The sequence below is a fragment of the Anomaloglossus baeobatrachus genome, chromosome 9 (genome assembly GCF_048569485.1).
Source record: "Anomaloglossus baeobatrachus isolate aAnoBae1 chromosome 9, aAnoBae1.hap1, whole genome shotgun sequence".
Taxonomy (NCBI): domain Eukaryota; kingdom Metazoa; phylum Chordata; class Amphibia; order Anura; family Aromobatidae; genus Anomaloglossus; species Anomaloglossus baeobatrachus.
In genome coordinates, this window is record NC_134361.1 from 9950189 (window position 1) to 9968699 (window position 18511).

The window sequence follows — 18511 nt, forward strand, 5'->3', positions numbered from 1 at the left end:
GTGAATCAGCCTGATAGCGCCAGTATAGCACTGTATGTATAGAATCAGCCTGATAGTGCCAGTATAGCACTGTATTTATAGAATCACCCTGATAGTGCCAGTACAGCACTGTATTTATAGAATCAGCCTGATAGCGCCAGTATAGCGCTGTATGTGTAGAATCAGCCTGATAGCGCCAGTATAGTACTGTATGTATAGAATCAGCCTGATAGCGCCAGTATAGCACTGTATGTATAGAATCAGCCTGATAGCGCCAGTATAGCACTGTATGTATAGACTCAGCCTGATAGCGCCAGTATAGCACTGTATGTATAGAATCAGCCTGATAGTGCCAGTATAGCACTGAATGTATAGACTCAGCCTGATAGTGCCAGTATAGCACTGTATGTATAGAATCAGCCTGATAGTGCCAGTATAGCACTGTATGTATAGACTCAGCCTGATAGCGCCAGTATAGCGCTGTATGTGTAGAATCAGCCTGATAGCGCCAGTATAGCACTGTATGTATAGAATCAGCCTGATAGTGCCAGTATAGCACTGTATGTATAGAATCAGCCTGATAGCGCCAGTATAGCACTGTATGTATAGAATCAGCCTGATAGTGCCAGTATAGCACTGTATGTATAGAATCAGCCTGATAGCGCTAGTATAGCACTGTATGTATAGAATCAGCCTGATAGTGCCAGTATAGCACTGTATGTATAGACTCAGCCTGATAGCGCCAGTATAGCGCTGTATGTGTAGAATCAGCCTGATAGTGCCAGTATAGCACTGTATGTATAGAATCAGCCTGATAGTGCCAGTATAGCATTGTATGTATAGAATCACCCTGATAGCGCCAGTATAGCATTGTATGTATAGAATCAGCCTGATAGTGCCAGTATAGCACTGTATGTATAGAATCAGCCTGATAGCGCCAGTATAGCACTGTATGTATAGACTCAGCCTGATAGTGCCAGTATAGCACTGTATGTATAGAATCAGCCTGATAGTGCCAGTATAGCACTGTATGTATAGAATCAGCCTGATAGTGCCAGTATAGCACTGTATGTATAGAATCAGCCTGATAGTGCCAGTATAGCACTGTATGTATAGACTCAGCCTGATAGTGCCAGTATAGCACTGTATGTATAGAATCAGCCTGATAGTGCCAGTATAGCACTGTATGTATAGAATCAGCCTGATAGTGCCAGTATAGCACTGTATTTATAGAATCACCCTGATAGCGCCAGTATAGCACTGTATGTATAGAATCAGCCTGATATTGCCAGTATAGCACTGTATGTATAGAATCAGCCTGATAGTGCCAGTATAGCACTGTATGTATAGAATCAGCCTGATAGTGCCAGTATAGCACTGTATGTATAGAATTAGCCTGATAGTGCCAGTATAGCACTGTATGTATAGAATCAGCCTGATAGTGCCAGTATAGCACTGTATGTATAGAATCAGCCTGATAGTGCCAGTATAGCACTGTATGTATAGAATCAGCCTGATAGTGCCAGTATAGCACTGTATGTATAGAATCAGCCTGATAGCGCCAGTATAGCACTGTATGTATAGAATCAGCCTGATAGTGCCAGTATAGCACTGTATGTATAGAATCAGCCTGATAGTGCCAGTATAGCACTGTATGTATAGAATCAGCCTGATAGTGCCAGTATAGCACTGTATGTATAGAATCAACCTGATAGTGCCAGTACAGCACTGTATGTATAGAATCAGCCTGATAGTGCCAGTATAGCACTATATGTATAGAATCAGCCTGATAGTGCCAGTATAGCACTGTATGTATAGCATCAGCCTGATAGTGCCAGTATAGCACTGTATGTATAGAATCAGCCTGATAGTGCCAGTATAGCACTGTATGTATAGAATCAGCCTGATAGTGCCAGTATAGCACTGTATGTATAGAATCAGCCTGATAGCGCCAGTATAGCACTGTATGTATAGAATCAGCCTGATAGTGCCAGTATAACACTGTATATATATAATCAGCCTGATAGTGCCAGTATAGCACGGGCTTTAGGTTATATAGGAAAATCCTGGTGATTGGTGCGCTTTAAGAGAAGTACATGCTCAAAACGCGTGATTGGTGTGCTTTAAACGTTAGATTAAGCAGTACATGCTGGAAATGAGCTAGAAATGTGTTTCTTTTTAACTTTTTAAAATAAAATAATGTTTTTATATAGAAGAGCCCCTTTGTTCAATCACTTGCAGGAGCTGGATATATTCCTTTTCTTTCCTCAAACAAAATCTAGAATGAGCTTAAAAGCGTGGATGTTGGGAATTAACCTGATTGTTTAGAGTAGCGCAACTTAGAGAACTGGTGCAGCTGGAGATAAGTCTAGGAATGATAGAAATGTATTGCTGAACCAGCAGGGTAAGTAATTCTTATGCATCAGCCGAACCTCTGCGATCTGTGCTCATTCATTACTACGAGCTCCGGACCCATCCAATTACCTCTCATTTAAGTTTAGGCTGCTTAATAAATACGGATCCCTCATAAGGAAAGAATAAAGAGCGAAAAGAAAAATTCCTCTCGACCTCCTTGAGTAACAAGAGGTGGATCCTGGACATCGGGGGTTTAAGAACGCCAATTCTAATTATCACAGCAACGGTTCTGGAAGCTAATTAAAAATAATACAGGAGTGAAATAACAAGAGCATCGATTTGCAGGAATCTCTGACTCAGCAACGCCGGCTCCTGCCTTCCGATCGCCTACTGGGAATTTCCAAAGTTCAATAACTTTGTAAGTCAACACGCTACAAAATTATGATTAGGGCGTCCGGTCTATATCCTGCATAAACCTGCCTTATCTGCTTAATAAGCAGGGAACCACAGCCAATTGATGTTTCCTAGTAAATATCTGACCCGGTATTGACTTGTTGGATGACTGGTGGAGACGTGCCCTATCCAGCACCACCATCGGGGGACTCATTAGGATTCATTCACTCGGCTGACAGAAGTTCACATTCTAGATCAAGTTGACATCACCCTGGTAGAAGCTTTGAGTTGATTTACATGCAATGGCTGAAGCAGAAATTGATTTTGGATTTCGATAAAAGAAAATACTGTAGGTCCTTATTAGACAGACCTGGAGGGATTAAGACATTAACTCTCAAGAACCCAAGTAATTCATTGTATAGAAGTTAAGTCTTTACTTAGTACATGGAATTGGAATCTAACTTAAGCAAAAAATATGTTTCTGCTCCTCGGGGGCGGTCACTCAGTTGTTTATAGATCTTTATGCAATGTAAACTTCCATTATTATGCAGAGATACATTAATCTTTGGCCAGTGCCTTGGATGGCGCATGTGCAGATTGATAGTTTAGCTATCACAAGATCATCAGGACCTTACTGCGCATGCACCTCCCACCCCCGGCAATAACAGCATTTCTAGGGAAAGATTAACCTATCAGTCTTAGATAGCGGTAAAGAGCAGGTGGGGGAATAGTGAGAGAGGGAAGGGCATTGTCCTACCCCACTGCTCTCACCCTGACCTGCAGCCTATAAATTCCACCCAACCGGTGTAGCCCATAACTGTCATGGGGTAAATGGAGACAGGACAAGGGCCCTAGGCTGGCCCTAAGACCATGAAGACCATGATCCTGCACTGTCCCTTATCACAAAGGTAGGTTTGATGGTGACCAGATTCGAGTCCCCAGCGTGGCCCTAACTCCTGTCTGGGCTCTGATCTTACTCCGTTCTCTCACTGTTGGTGCGGGCCCCAAAACACAAAGACAAAACCCCACAAAATGACATGGACAAGGGAGAACTAAAACTCATACACATAGTACTCAAAACACACAGGAGAGAAAATATGTGTACTGGGGAGTAACGAAAAAGGGGAGTAAGTAATGCACAACAGGGGAACATTCACACCACTCAGAAGCACAGCACGGATCACCAAACACTGGAAAAGCACCAAGACCGGGATCGCTGGAGCAAAAACTGAAGCTATCACCGGCACCTCCTGGAAGGAGGCAGTGCCTTAAAAGAGGAGGAGAGACAGCTGCACTTGGCAATCAGCAACCTGAGCACTCAGGTCCTACTCAGCAGTTTGTAGGATTTAACTCCTGCAAAGCTGAAGACCCATGAACCCGAACCAGCCGACGCCCGGCTCTAGCTGAACAATCCAGAAGCCTCAGGTTGCCGGTCAGACTCTGCAGTGTGAATAGAGTCTGACACCACTGTGCCAGTAGGTGTGTGCAGAGCCGAGCATTGCATGACAATAACACAGTTTAGTCTTTACTATAGTCCTGACATTTTGTCCACGAATCAGGAAGCCCAATCTGAGCAGTCCCATAACTTATCATAATGCACTCTTTTTTATGTGTAGGTATTAGTGAGCCCTTTACGTTTTGGGCACCTGTCTGACTGCACAGTATGTGCGCCCCTTGCAAGTCCCTGTATTTTGAACTTGTAGGCGCCATTGTATGGTCTTCGAAGTGCAGTATTATATTTTCATCAAGAAACCATGCTTCTAAGGAGAATTTCTGTGTAACATGGCTTCAAATCAAGCATGCCGTCCACGAGAAAACAAAAACTTAGCGTGCCTTTGTGTTACATTGGCGTACAAAAAGGAATCCGGCTCTCCAAATGTGCAATGCGGAAAGTATAGCTTTAATACAACCGCAATCCAAACAAAGATGACACTTCCATCTTATTGTTAGGATGAAACGTTCCGTTCATTTGGTTTGCGGTTCTAATAAAGCTATACTTTCTGCATTGCACATTTGACGTTCCGGATTCCTTATTGTACTGTACTTACGGAGTGGTGTCCAATCTGAGCACCGAGTATTATAGAGAATATCCTTTATTTGTGTTATTGTAGTACTGTAACTATTGGGGTCCTGCCAGGCACAAGGGAACCCCCAATGAGCATGACCACAAACAGGGTGCACTGGGGACAATACAGCAGTGGGCCCTGGTGCTAGGGAGAAGTGAGCGGGGACACCTCCTGCACTCACCTGCGGCTGATCCCTGCACTCCCTACCGTCCCTATACTGGTTCTTTCACCCTGTCGCCGATCATGTGCCTATGTCCTCACTTGCCCTACACTCACCCTGGCTAGAGAGAAGGCCAGCAAGAGCACTAGTCCTATCACTGCAATAATAAAACACAAGGGTAGGTAGGCAGACAGGGGAACAATAAAAGAACCTAACACAAACTACACGGCTGCAGCCAGACACCAAGGCTGCAGACTACACAACTCCTAATAGCAATAGCTCCAGCAGATCCTAAATTCTTCCTTCCTTCCTCAGAACAGAAAGATGAAATTCTATTTCCGGCGTCAGGTGATGGATCATGTGACTATTTAAAGGTGATGGAATTGGTCACAAACCGGCTGACCGTGTGGCAAATAAACCAGGAGCTGCTAGCAGGGAAACTGACATTAACCATTTCTGCACCAACAGAAAGCAAATGTATTTAATATGTAGAGCCTGTCAAGTTAATGTGGGCTTAGATCCCAAAACTATCACAAATATCACAAGGATGGAAGACACTATGACAGTTATATTGGAGGCTCCTGGAAGAACAGCACAAGGCCATACAAATCTATAGGGTCAGAATTACTGCTCTGCACCACATTGATCTATCATACTGCTGTGTGCATGAAGCCTAACAGAAGATAATTGACTTCCATGAAGAGACAGGTCCCTATAACATTATCTCTATAGCTCAATACTACATTCCTGGCTTATTACCTGGGTAATCAATGGAGGGCTGGGTAGACAACCTAGACGAAGAAAAATGTAGGAAAATTGTCATGCGTCCAATAATCTCATCAGGAAAATCCAGAACAATCAGGTCAAAGCCAATTGTAGGTTTATAAGAGGTGAAGTCACGGAACTAATGGAAACATGAATGGCGACCGACCTTTACTTCATGGTTCGTGTGACCTAATAAAGAAAATTACAAGCAAACAATGTCTCATTGTGAGAGTAAGGCCACCCATTCTCTCCGACAAAAGGGCAAAGGAGACAAATCTGAGACCTATGGACAGAGGAATTCACCTGTCACCTGCACCAACCGTACAAGTCAAGTCATTTGTCAGAAAAATGGTCAACAGAGGAGACGATATCTGCATCTAGATGTAACCTGCCCTCCAGGAGTCGGATCAGGGGCTGATGGGGTCATCAGAGAGGGACATCGGCTTTTACAGATGGCCGGTATTTTCTGATGTGATCTCCATCCGACCTGATGTTCTGGTTTTCAGTATAGAAAATTAATTTTGTAGTTGGGTTTATTGGTGCGTTTGCAAAATACCAAAATGTTACTAGTCGCATACTGGACATGGCACGCACTTTTCAGGCCACATAGCTCTACTAGAAGGTTCAGATATAAATGACATATACAGTAGAGGTGATATACTTAATTTAGGCCAAGTTCAGACAAGCACTTGAGAAAACGTTCAAGTATTAGCAAAATAAATGAACACTTTCCATCCATATTTAATCTGTATATCATCCGTGTCTGTCTCTTACATCCATACGGCATCTGGTATAAAACTTCAGTGTTTTAAAAAATGTACAAGATCAAATACAATCCAACATTAAGAACTGCAATGTATCCATTAAAATGAGATAATGTGACTAACTACCACTAGGTGTCACCAGATGCAACCAGTGGCTGGGAAGTCAAACAAACCGGAGGTCAGGAGGTCACGTATGTAACACAGGGATGAAGCAAAGCCAAGGTCAGAGCAGAAGCCGGAGTTCATAAACTAGGAAGTTATGTAAGGTACACTGGGGAGAAGTGGAGCCAAGGTCAGAGCACAAGCCAGAGGTCAGAAGCAAGGAAGTTATACAAGGTACACTGGGGAGAAGTGGAGCCAAGGTCAGAGCACAAGCCAGAGATCAGAAGCCAGGAAGTTATGTAAGGTACACTGGGGAGAAGTGGAGCCAAGGTCAGAGCACAAGCCAGAGATCAGAAGCCAGGAAGTTATGTAAGGTACGAGGAGGAGAAGCGGAGCCGAGGTCAGGGCACAATCCAGAGGTCAGAAGCCAGGAAGTCACATAAGGTACACGGTGAAAAGTGGAGCCAAGGTCAGGGTACGAGCTGGAGGTTAGAAGCCAGGGAACAATGTCAGAGTCAGTGACACGGGAGGAAAGGAGTAACAACTGGTCGGGGGTAGGCGGACAAGATCAAAGCACAAACGGGAGCCAGAGCACTTACTGCAGGCAGGAACTATAACTGACGGCGTTCTGGGTGAGGTTGCTCCCTAATGAAGCAGAGTAATCACCCGGATCGAGGCGCCTGGAGAGAGGCCCCTCCCAACAACAGCGCAGGAACAAAGGACAGGAAACAACCAGTCCACTGGTGCAAAATACAAAACAGAACACCGTCTCTCCTGAAGAACAGAGCACCACAGATCAGAACCATAACAGATGCAATAGGAATTATCTGGGTGTGGATACAAATTTCATGTGCACCGATAGACTGAATAGATGCAACCCCTCTAAAATACAGAAGAGACTAGAGCATGCTGTGATTTACAGAAGACGGGTAAGAAGAGCAGAAGGAGAATGGAGAAAAGGTAAAAGAAAAAGAGTATGAGAAGAAGAATGGGGAGAGAGGGAGAGGAAAGTAGGAAGAGAAGAAGAATCGAGAGAAAGGGAGAGGAAACGAGGAAGAGAAGCAGAATAGTGAGAAAGGGAGAGGAAACAAGGAATGGATGAAGAATGGGGAGAGAGGGAGAGGAAATGAGGAAGAGAAAAATGTAGCGAAAGGGAGAAGAAAATAGGAAGAGAAGAAGAATGGGAAGAGAGGGAGACAAAACTAGGAAAAGAAGAAGAATGGGGAGAGAGGAAGCAGAAAAGAGGAATAGATAAAGAATGGGGAGAGAGGGAGAAAAAAAATGAGGAAGAAGAATGGGGAGAGAGGGAAAGAAAACGAGGAAGAGATAGAGAATGGGGAGAAAAGGAGAGGAAATGAGGAAGAGAAGAAGAAAATAAAGAATGGGGAGAAAAGGAGAGGAAACAAAGAAAAGAAGAATGGGGAAAGGGAAGAAGAATGGGGAGAGAGGGGAGGAAAAGAGAAAGAGAAGAATAATGGAGAGAAAGTGAGAGGAAATGAGGAAGAAAAGAAGAATGGGGAAAAAGGGAGAGGAAATGAGGAAGAAAAGAAGAATGGAGAGGAAAGGGGAAATTAGTAGGAATGAGGAAAGAGAGGAAGAATTGAAAAGGAGAAAAAGGAGGACAAAAAAAAGGGAAAAAAAAGTATGAGAAAAGAAGAAAAGAAAGGGGTGAGGAATGGGGCGACAAAAGTGAAGAAGAATAAGAGAAAACGTAAAAGTTAAGGATCAAAAAAAAGTTTTAAAAAGGATAGGAGGAAGAAGAAAGAAAGGTGAAAATAGGGGAAGATGGAGATGAAGAAGAGGAGAAAAAGATAAAAGGTTAATGAGGAGAAGAAACAGGAGGGGGATGAATAGGAAAAGGAGAGGAGGAAGGAAGAGAAATATCAGTTTGTGAGTAGGAAGGGAGGAAGATAGGAAGGAGAAGAAAAGATAGGGATAAAGTAGTGGAAAAAAAAGAAAAGTGGATAGAACAACAGGAAAAAAGAGAAAGAAGATCGGGATCAAGAAAAGGAAGTTACGGAAAAGTGGGGATGGTTAAAGGGTACAAAGAAAACAAGAGGAAAAAGGGAAGAAAAAGATGAGAAAAGGGATAAGAAAAGGAAGGAACAAGAGGAGGAAAAAGCAGTGGAGAATGGAAATAAAACAGTAGAAGATGAAAAAAGAAAGGGAGGAAAGGAAATTGGCGGAGGGAGAAGAGATAGAAGAAGAGGGGGAAGAGGTATGAGGTGCCCGGCTCACTGGTTCCACCATTACTCTGCCCGGTGGGGTGCGGAGATGTAACCAGTGCAGCGCTGTCCTCTGTCCTCATATCACTGATTAACACCATGAAGGATAATTGTGAAGATGTAGATCACAGACGGGGATAATAACTGACTTCTTCCTTCTCATCTTCTTCCTTCAGGTGATGTATTTTAAATCATTCATGAATGTGTGAGTCCCGGGCGTTGCTGGATGGTGTCAGTGTAAGTGATGACATGGGTGCACATCAGTGAACATCTGCCACTGGATCCGTTTATTGCTGCCAAGCCTCATTTATTCCTGCACTTCTCTCCTGTTCCCCGTTATGTCTCCCGTCCTCTCTGCCTTTTATTAGCTCCTTAACGCAGGTTTGCAATGGAAACAGGGGAGCCATGGAGTTTACAGCTCAGCCTCTGTGTCCTAAACTCATCATTACCTCAATAACGCCGCAGATAAGACGCCGGAACGTGAGCGAGAAAGAAGAATAATACATGTGATTTATAAATAACACGCATAGACAATCATTAACGAGCACACCGCTAATTACTGCTAATGCTATACATTTATTATAGGAAGGTATTGTGTGCAAATATGGGGAGAAAAGACAGAAATCTATACACAATATTTATCATCTTATCATCCAACTTATGACTGTGAATCTATGAGATATTACTGAAAGAAGGAAGGAAGGAAAGGAAGGGAAGGAAGGAAAGGAAGGGAAGAAAGAAAAGGAAGGGAAGGAAAGGAAAGGAAGAAAAAAAGAGGAAAGGAAGAAAGAAAGGAAAAGAAAGGAAAGGATGGAAGAAAGGAAGGAAGGAAAGGAAGTAGGGAAGTAAGAAAGGAAAGGAAGTAAGGAAAGGAAGTAGGGAAGTAAGGTACGAAAGGGAAATAAGGAAGGAAAGGAAGGGAAGAAAAGAAGCAAAGGAATAAGGGAAGGAAGGAAAGAAAGGAAGGAAAGGAAGAAAGGATGGGATGAAAGGAAGGGAAGGAGAGGGAAGGAAAGGAAAGAAAGGAAGGAAAAGAAGGAAGGAAGGGAAGAAAAGGAAGAAAAAAAAGGAAAGGAAGAAAGAAAGAAAAAGGAAGGAAAGGAAGGCAAGGTAGGAAAGGAAGAAAAAAAAGGAAAGGAAGGAAAGGAAGAAAGAAAGAGAAAGGAAGGAAGGAAGGAATGAAGGAAAGGAAGTAGGGAAGTAAGGAAGGAGAGGTAAGGAAGGAAGGAAAGGAAGCAAAAAAAAGGAAAGGAAGGAAGGGAAGGAAGGAAAGGAAGAAAAAAAAGGAAAGAAAGGAAGAAAAAAAGGAAAAGAAAGGAGAGGAAGGAAGGAAAGGAAGGAAAGGAAGTAGGAAAGGAAGTAAGGAAAGGACATAGGGAAGTAAGGAAGGAAAGGGAAGGAAGGAAGGGAAGAAAAGAAGCAAAGGAAGAAGGGAAGGAAAGAAAGGAAGGAAAAGAAGAAAGGATGGGATGAAAGGAAGGAAAGGAAGGAAAGGAAGGAAGGGAAGGAAGGAAAGGGACGGAAAAGAAAGGAAGGAAGGAAAAGAAGGAAGGAAGGGAAGGAAGGGAGTAAGGAAGTAAAGAAAGAGAAAGAAAGGAAAGTCAAAGAAAAAATTACTAAAAGCTACAGAAAAAGAAAGAATGAAAGATACAAAAAAGAGACAAGGAAAGGAAGATAAAGCCCTAATGTGGCATTGTTGTACTGCAGGGAGTTTTCGGGTTCGGCCTTTTCTTCCACCATCATTATTATTTTTCCTGGTTGCGAATTATTCCTGGGCATCCGGTATTAATGTCCCGGCCGCGTCTGACTACATATAAGCGTCAATTATTAATGACTCGCTGAGCGGCTACCTGCATTTAATTGAGTGGGTTCACCCTCCCCTTAGGTTTGATGTTCTCTGATTCTCAACCTTTTAAATCAAATTTCCTGTTAATGATGGTGCAGCTGTTCCTTATACCTGAGCGACATGATATCAGCCGCAGCGGGTCATCAAAAAGGGTGACACTCCTGAAAGTGGCGCGAGGCGGCATGCAGCCATTATATCCTTCCACCTCCATGTACACTAATTAGATTAAAGGTATAAGATCAATCAATCCGCTCGGCTCCGAGATTAATGGTTTCTGAGCTTACGATATTAATTATTCCTACTCACGCACAGAAATAAAGCGAAGGAAAAAAATAACAAAAAAACTGCGGAAAAAAGGACAAAGCAGGATAATTAGCAGAGAAAACTCGTTATTCAGGACTGAACACAAGAAACGACAATCAAGGATCTGGCATCAAATGAAGAGTTTTTGGCTTTGAGAATAAAGTGATATCTTTTGCCGGGGCCAGGATGGGTGCATTACAAGCAGATACCTCTAGGTGACTCTAAAGAGACCATTTTCTTCCAATTGGAGAAGAACTACTTTTCATATATATTTTCCCAGAGAGCATTGCTCTAAATGCTACCTACCATCTTCATCTCCACAAGGACAAGCAGTACTGACCAAGAAAATATAGTCTGATGGTAATAGAGTCCAGGGGAAACAAGTACAACTGACCACAGCTGCCACCTGATCACACGCCTTCCACCTGACCACAGCTGCCACCTGACCACATGCCTTCCTCCTGACCACAGCTGCCACCTGATCACACACCTTCCACCTGACCACATCTGCCACCTGACTACATACCTCCCACCTGACCACAGCTGCCACCTGACCACATGCCTTCCTCCTGACCACAGCTGCCACCTGATCACACACACCTTCCACCTGACCACAGAGCCACCTGATCACACACCTTCCACCTGACCACAGAGCCACCTAACCACATGCCTTCCACCTGACCAGACTCCACCCACTTCACCACAGAGCTACCTGACCACACTGCTCCCACCTGACCATACTCTTCCCACCTGATCACAGCTGCCACCTGACCACACGCCTTCCACCTCACCACAGCTGCCACCTGACCACACGCCTTCCACCTAACCACAGCTGCCACCTGACCACACGCCTTTCACCTGACAACACTCCTCTCACCTAACCATGAAGCCACCTGACCACAAAGCTACCTGACCACACGCCTTCCACCTGACCACACTGCTCCCACCTGACCACACTCTTCCCACCTGATCACAGCTGCCACCTGACCACACGCCTTCCACCTCACCACAGCTGCCACCTGACCACACGCCTTTCACCTGACTACACTCCTCTCACCTAACCATGAAGCCACCTGACCACAAAGTTACCTGACCACACGCATTCCACCTGACCACGAAGTCACCTGACCACACGTCTTTCACCTGACTACAGCTTTCACCATAGTACAATAATCCTTAGTTTTCAGCCCCTGATCCATCTCCGTCCTTCCAGAACTGAGTTATTAAAATGTAACATGTGTAATACATGGCGCCCACCTTGACAAACATAGAAAGGAATCTCTGCCGTCAGATGAATGGCGCGCGCTGATTAATGCCGGCCTTTATCTTAATGACTGCACAGTCATATTATATGCTTTTTGCCAGGATTGAAGTCATTTGTGTAAATTGGTGGCATCTATTATACGGATACAGTACATGGCAGAAACGAACGCGCTGAAAGGTATTAATGACGGAATATTGCTTGGCTAATCCTCGCCATACATTTTCATTATTCCGTCTGAATCCGAGTGATTGATTTATCAGGTAAAGAGCCAAGAACTGCTCTTAAGTGATGATGTTTACAGCGGAGCGTGACGGACGGCGGCAGAACATCAGATATGTACATAGGTTGTTATCAGCTGCGGAAATGCAGGAGGCAGAACACTGGACGCGTTCGGGAAGGAGTCGCCAGCTATGGACAATGCCTTTATACAGCATATGACCTCCTAGAATTAGGGTTAGCCCTGACCCCAGATTAGCTCAGGACCTACATTAGAATAAGACCCTCTGGTGTTATCTTAGGACCCACTGTAATAGTACAATACCCCCGCATTAGTTTTGGACCCCACTATTAGCTCAGTCACCCTATGTTCTATTAGAACAAGACACAAAATAATCTCCGAGCCCCTGATATTTGTCCAGGACCCCATCTATAAGAAAAAGATCCTCTTCAATCTAGAAAAATCCTGATGAAGCTGTCCCTGAAAGGGGACGTCCAGAGAAGATGAGCTATCGCCTATCCGTGGTGATCGGCAGCGCAGGGGACCAGCCTCGCTCTCATTCATTATGGGGCTGCTACAAAAAGATGAGAACAGCGCTCAGCGCCCCACAGAAAGTAACTGCAGCGGCGGCCGGACAGGCGCTCTGCCCCCCCACTCTGATGGGTAGCTCTGCCGATCGGTGCAAGTCCAATAAATCAGGCCCCTCCGATCTATAAGATATCATCCATCTTGTGGCTAAGTGATAACTTTTTTTAACTGGACAACCCTTTAATCCTCATCAAATGTGAACATGGCCTAAATTATTTGACCATCTTGGGAAAAAAATCTGAGAAATAAGCAATTTCACGCTGCGATCATATAATTGTATGTCAGCGTCCTAATGTAGAAAGGTCCTTATACAATATTTACCTAAAAGATGTTTAATCCAAACAGAAAGTTACTGATATCAGCCTCAACCATGGTGTAAAAAGTCTACGCAGGGTCTAAGAACTGAAAATATGTGACCAAATTATTCATCCCGTACACGGACACTAACCTCCTCAGCTTAAAATGGGTGATAACAGAGAACAATTCATTGTGTTCATCGGCACAGACAATGCTCCTGAAGGTGCAGACTGTAACCAGGACGATACATTGTGTACTGAATGCACACACGGAATTCAGAAAATAACAATAATATTGACACAAAATGTAACAATTTGGTTTATACTGAAGCTTAAACTTCTCCCGGGCTCTAAATGTAAAGTGTGATGAGCCCGGTAGTACCAGAATACCCAGCAAGTCTTGCCAGGCTTTCAATGTGACCTTATACAGTAACATTTCCTGGACAGACATTCTGGTCTTTGTAGTTCCTGACGGTATAAGAACAGATGTGAGCCTGAACACTGGATACTGTATTATCTCAGATTCCACATCAGTAAGTTACTCACTGGATTCCGGATCCGAGTTCCCGTCGCCCTCCGTTCTGCTGTTGGCGGATGATTGCTCGTAGTACTCCTCCTGGGTGAAGCCGAGGGGCAGGGGCTGGGACGCATTGGAGCCGCTGCTGGGTTCCTGATCCCCCAATCCACTATCACTGCAGCTTTCCTGGGAGCCGTCCGGGAGATGGAACGTGACGCGACGCTGAGTCTGGAAGAAACGGACAAATGGACAAAGATAAGAAACGTTGTATCATACAGAAGTGGAAAATACTAATAGGTAACCTCAGCACCCAAAAAAAGAGGAGTGCAGAGATGGTTATCTTGCCAAAATCGTACATCTTTTACTGCACAGGCCAATAAATGATAAACAGACGTAACCAACGTTTCGGCTCAGAGGAGCCTTTATCAGGTTTGTTATCCAAGTACATAAAGAAAGGTAGTTTCAATTAATTCACTGTATTATGAAAACAAAAGAAAGTTTCCACAAATTGGCAGATGTAAAGCAAACAATGAGAGCAATATATATCTAGAAACTAGGGAACCTGAGATTCTGCAAAGGATTAGAACTGATAAATGCCCACATCAGATAAACAAGGAACAACTACAATAGAATGGAATGTGCACAAAAAAAACACAAAGTCATCAAGTGAGAAGAGTCCTAAATCATGGTCAGAGAAGAAACCAAAGCAACAAATATTTCACACAACCACAGCGTCAACAACCTAATCCACTATATTCAGACTATGAAGTATTTAATGTATGTACACAGTGACTGCACCAGCAGAATAGCGAGTGCAGCTCTGGAGTACAATACATGATGTAACTCAGGATCACTAATGTAATGTATGTACACAGTGATGGCACCAGCAGAATAGTGAGTGCAGCTCTGGAGTATAATACAGAAGGTAACTCAGGATCAGTAATGTAATGTATGTACACAGTGACTGCACCAGCAGAATAGTGAGTGCAGCTCTGGAGTATAATACAGAAGGTAACTCAGGATCAGTAATGTAATGTATGTACATAGTGACTGCACCAGCAGAATAGTGAGTGCAGCTCTGGAGTATAATACAAGAGGTAACTCAGGATCAGTAATGTAATGTATGTACACAGTGACTGCACCAGCGGAATAGTGAGTGCAGCTCTGGAGTATAATACAAGAGGTAACTCAGGATCAGTAATGTAATGTATGTACACAGTGACTGCACCAGCAGAATAGTGAGTGCAGCTCTGGAGTATAATACAAGAGGTAACTCAGGATCAGTAATGTAATGTATGTACACAGTGACTGCACCAGCGGAATAGTGAGTGCAGCTCTGGAGTATAATACAAGAGGTAACTCAGGATCAGTAATGTATGTAGACAATGACTGCACCAGCAGAATAGTGAGTGCAGCTCTGGAGTATAATACAGGAGGTAACTCAGGATCACTAATGTAATGTATGTACACAGTGATGGCACCAGCAGAATAGTGAGTGCAGCTCTGGAGTATAATACAGAAGGTAACTCAGGATCAGTAATGTAATGTATGTACATAGTGACTGCACCAGCAGAATAGTGAGTGCAGCTCTGGAGTATAATACAAGAGGTAACTCAGGATCAGTAATGTAATGTATGTACACAGTGACTGCACCAGCGGAATAGTGAGTGCAGCTCTGGAGTATAATACAAGAGGTAACTCAGGATCAGTAATGTATGTAGACAATGACTGCACCAGCAGAATAGTGAGTGCAGCTCTGGAGTATAATACAGGAGGTAACTCAGGATCAGTAATGTAATGTATGTACACAGTGACTGCACCAGCAGAATAGTGAGTGCAGCTCTGGAGTATAGTACAGGATGTAGCTCCGGATCAGTAATGTAATGTATGTACACAGTGACTGCACCAGCAGAATAGTGAGTGCAGCTCTGGAGTATAATGCAGGAGGTAACTCAGAATCAGTAATGTATGTACACAGTGACTGCACCAGCAGAATAGTGAGTGCAGCTCTGGAGGATAATACAGGAGGTCACTCAAGATCAGTAATGTAATGTATATGCACAGTGACTGCACCAGCAGAATGGTGAGTGCAGCTCTGGAGTATAATACAGGAGGTAACTCAGGATCAGTAATGTAATGTATGTACACAGTGACTGCACCAGCAGAATAGTGAGTGCAGCTCTGGAGGATAATACAGGAGGTCACTCAGGATCAGTAATGTAATGTATGTACACAGTGACTGCACCAGCAGAATGGTGAGTGCAGCTCTGGAGGATAATACAGGAGGTCACTCGGGATCAGTAATGTAATGTATGTACACAGTGACTGCACCAGCAGAATAGTGAGTGCAGCTCTGGAGGATAATACAGGAGGTCACTCAGGATCAGTAATGTAATGCATGTACACAGTGACTGCACCAGCAGAATAGTGAGTGCAGCTCTGGAGTATAATACAGGAGGTCACTCGGGATCAGTAATGTAATGTATGTATACAAAGGCTCCAGCATAAATGGATTTTACACTTAAAGTAAACCATGATTTGCATACGTGAAAACACTCATTCATTTAATTTTTCATTTGTTTTTGCCACTTGTAGGACTAATCACCTCAGAGACATTTGCACAGTAAAATGCCGATTATTTTTTATGCAAAAATGCCTGAAGCATCATCATAACTTTAGGTGAGAGCTCGGGGCCGGTGATAGAGGAGCAATTTACAAAAATCATTTACTCTGTGGGGATCGAGTGGAATTAGAGGAGAAAAGGCAGGAAAAACCCTCTTTTTTCATTATTTATACAGCAATGACAGATCAAAGCTTCAAGCACTGAAAGTTCAGGATTTTCTTGCGATAATTAGATAAGAGGAATATTAAAAATCATATAAACTATTGAGTAATTAGGTAGGAGACGGCGGAGGGGAGTCAGCATTTTACAAAAACTCAAAACAGGGTTTCCAGGATGAGCTCAGTGATGATGGGGTACGGTGGGAAATCCAGCACTGGCCGATCGGAGGATTTCTGCGGCTTCCTCCAGATCCCGGAATAATACGAGAGGCTCCTCTGTGACATAAAAGGACGACACAAACACTCGTGTTCTGCATCAGCCACGATTACTGAAAAACGGACGGAACTTTGTTACCTTTTTTGATTAAAATAATAAATAAAAAGCATTTTAAACAGTATAAAGTGACGTCAGTTTGAGGTTTATAAAAAAAAAAAAAATAATAAAATAAATCTTAGGAGTTTTATTTGTGCAATAAACTGCTGAGGCAAAGTTTAAGAGACCGCTGCAAAATTATCCCCAATCCTGTCTACGATGCTGCTCGCAACACTGACTGTAACATCGAAGGAGCCGGGCAGAGGCAGCGCGGCACAGTCTCATTGACATCCATGGGCCCCGCAATTACTCAGGAGGATAGGAGATAAACTATTGATACAATTGTAACAAATCCTCAGCTCTGAGCAGTACAGTATTAGGTCAGGACCTCTCTTAAGAGACTGGATATCTCCAAGATTGGGTATATCTAATGGAAGCAAGCAGAGATCTCACCACAAAATAAAAACGTTAAAAAAAACTATATGAAAATAAGAAACAAAATCATCCGAGGGCACAAAATAAGCTGCTTTACTAAGGATTAAACCTCCCGATAACCAGTGAAATGTTGCATTAACCACTAACCGCAGGTCTATGACTACACAGCAATGTGTCCTGCGACTCTGAAATCACAGAGCTGCAACATTGGATGGAAACATCTCCTGAAGTGTCGCGTTACGATCTGCAGCACAATCCCACACAATATCACGTATTTACAGACGTGATGGATTTTCTGTTGCTGGTCGCGTCACTTGTCATAGATTTCTATCAGTGTGCACATGAGACTTGTCTGCACTTTGGCGGTTTATGTTCAGTCATTAATTACATAGCTACATGGGGTGAATCAAGCCCCCGTCCATCTAGTTACCTCTTCCTCCAGAAATTATCATGTCATGTATAACCAACAAATGTTGTGTGTACTGAGTAAATCATCCAACCATTATATAAAGCTGTTATAGTATCTGCCATTACTGCCTCTTGTGGTCGCATTCCACAGTCTGACTGCTCTAACTGTAAAGAACCCTTTCCTATTTAGCTGTCGGAATCTCTTCTCTTCCCCCGCAGTGACTGCCCCTGGTCCTTAGTGTTGTCTTTGGAAGGAATAAGTCATGTGCCAGTCCTTTATATTGACCACACATGTATTTATACATATAAATGAGATCTCCTCTGAGACGGCTTTCTCCTCCTCTTATCATACGGGCGGCCTCCATTACTCCTCATACGAGTGGCCTCCATTACTCATCATATGGGCAGCCTCCATTCCTCATCATACGGGCAGCCTCCATTCCTCATCATACGTACGGGCAGCCTCCATTACTCATCATACGGGCAGCCTCCATTCCTCATCATACGGGCGGCCTCCATTACTCATCATACAGGCGGCCTCCATTACTCATTATACAAGCGGCCTCCATTACTCATCATACGGGCGGCCTCCATTCCTCATCATATGGGTGGCCTCCATTACTCATCATACGGGCGGCCTCCATTCCTTGTAATAAATTAGTTGCCTCCTTTGAACTGACTCTAACTTCTGAATGTCCTTTTTAAAATGTGGAGCCCAAAACTGGATCCCATAT

General features: G+C 43.6%; 1 protein-coding gene across 2 annotated transcripts in view; it reads right to left on the reverse strand.

Annotated features, from left to right (window-relative positions):
• Window positions 1–18511, reverse strand: part of PCDH11X (protocadherin 11 X-linked) — a 1518547-nt gene that overhangs the window by 335689 nt on the left and 1164347 nt on the right. For both annotated transcript variants that reach the window (XM_075323062.1, XM_075323063.1), the window contains exon 5: window positions 13870–14068. In XM_075323062.1, the coding sequence (XP_075179177.1) occupies window positions 13870–14068 (199 nt within the window). The remainder of the gene's footprint in view (window positions 1–13869; window positions 14069–18511) is intronic.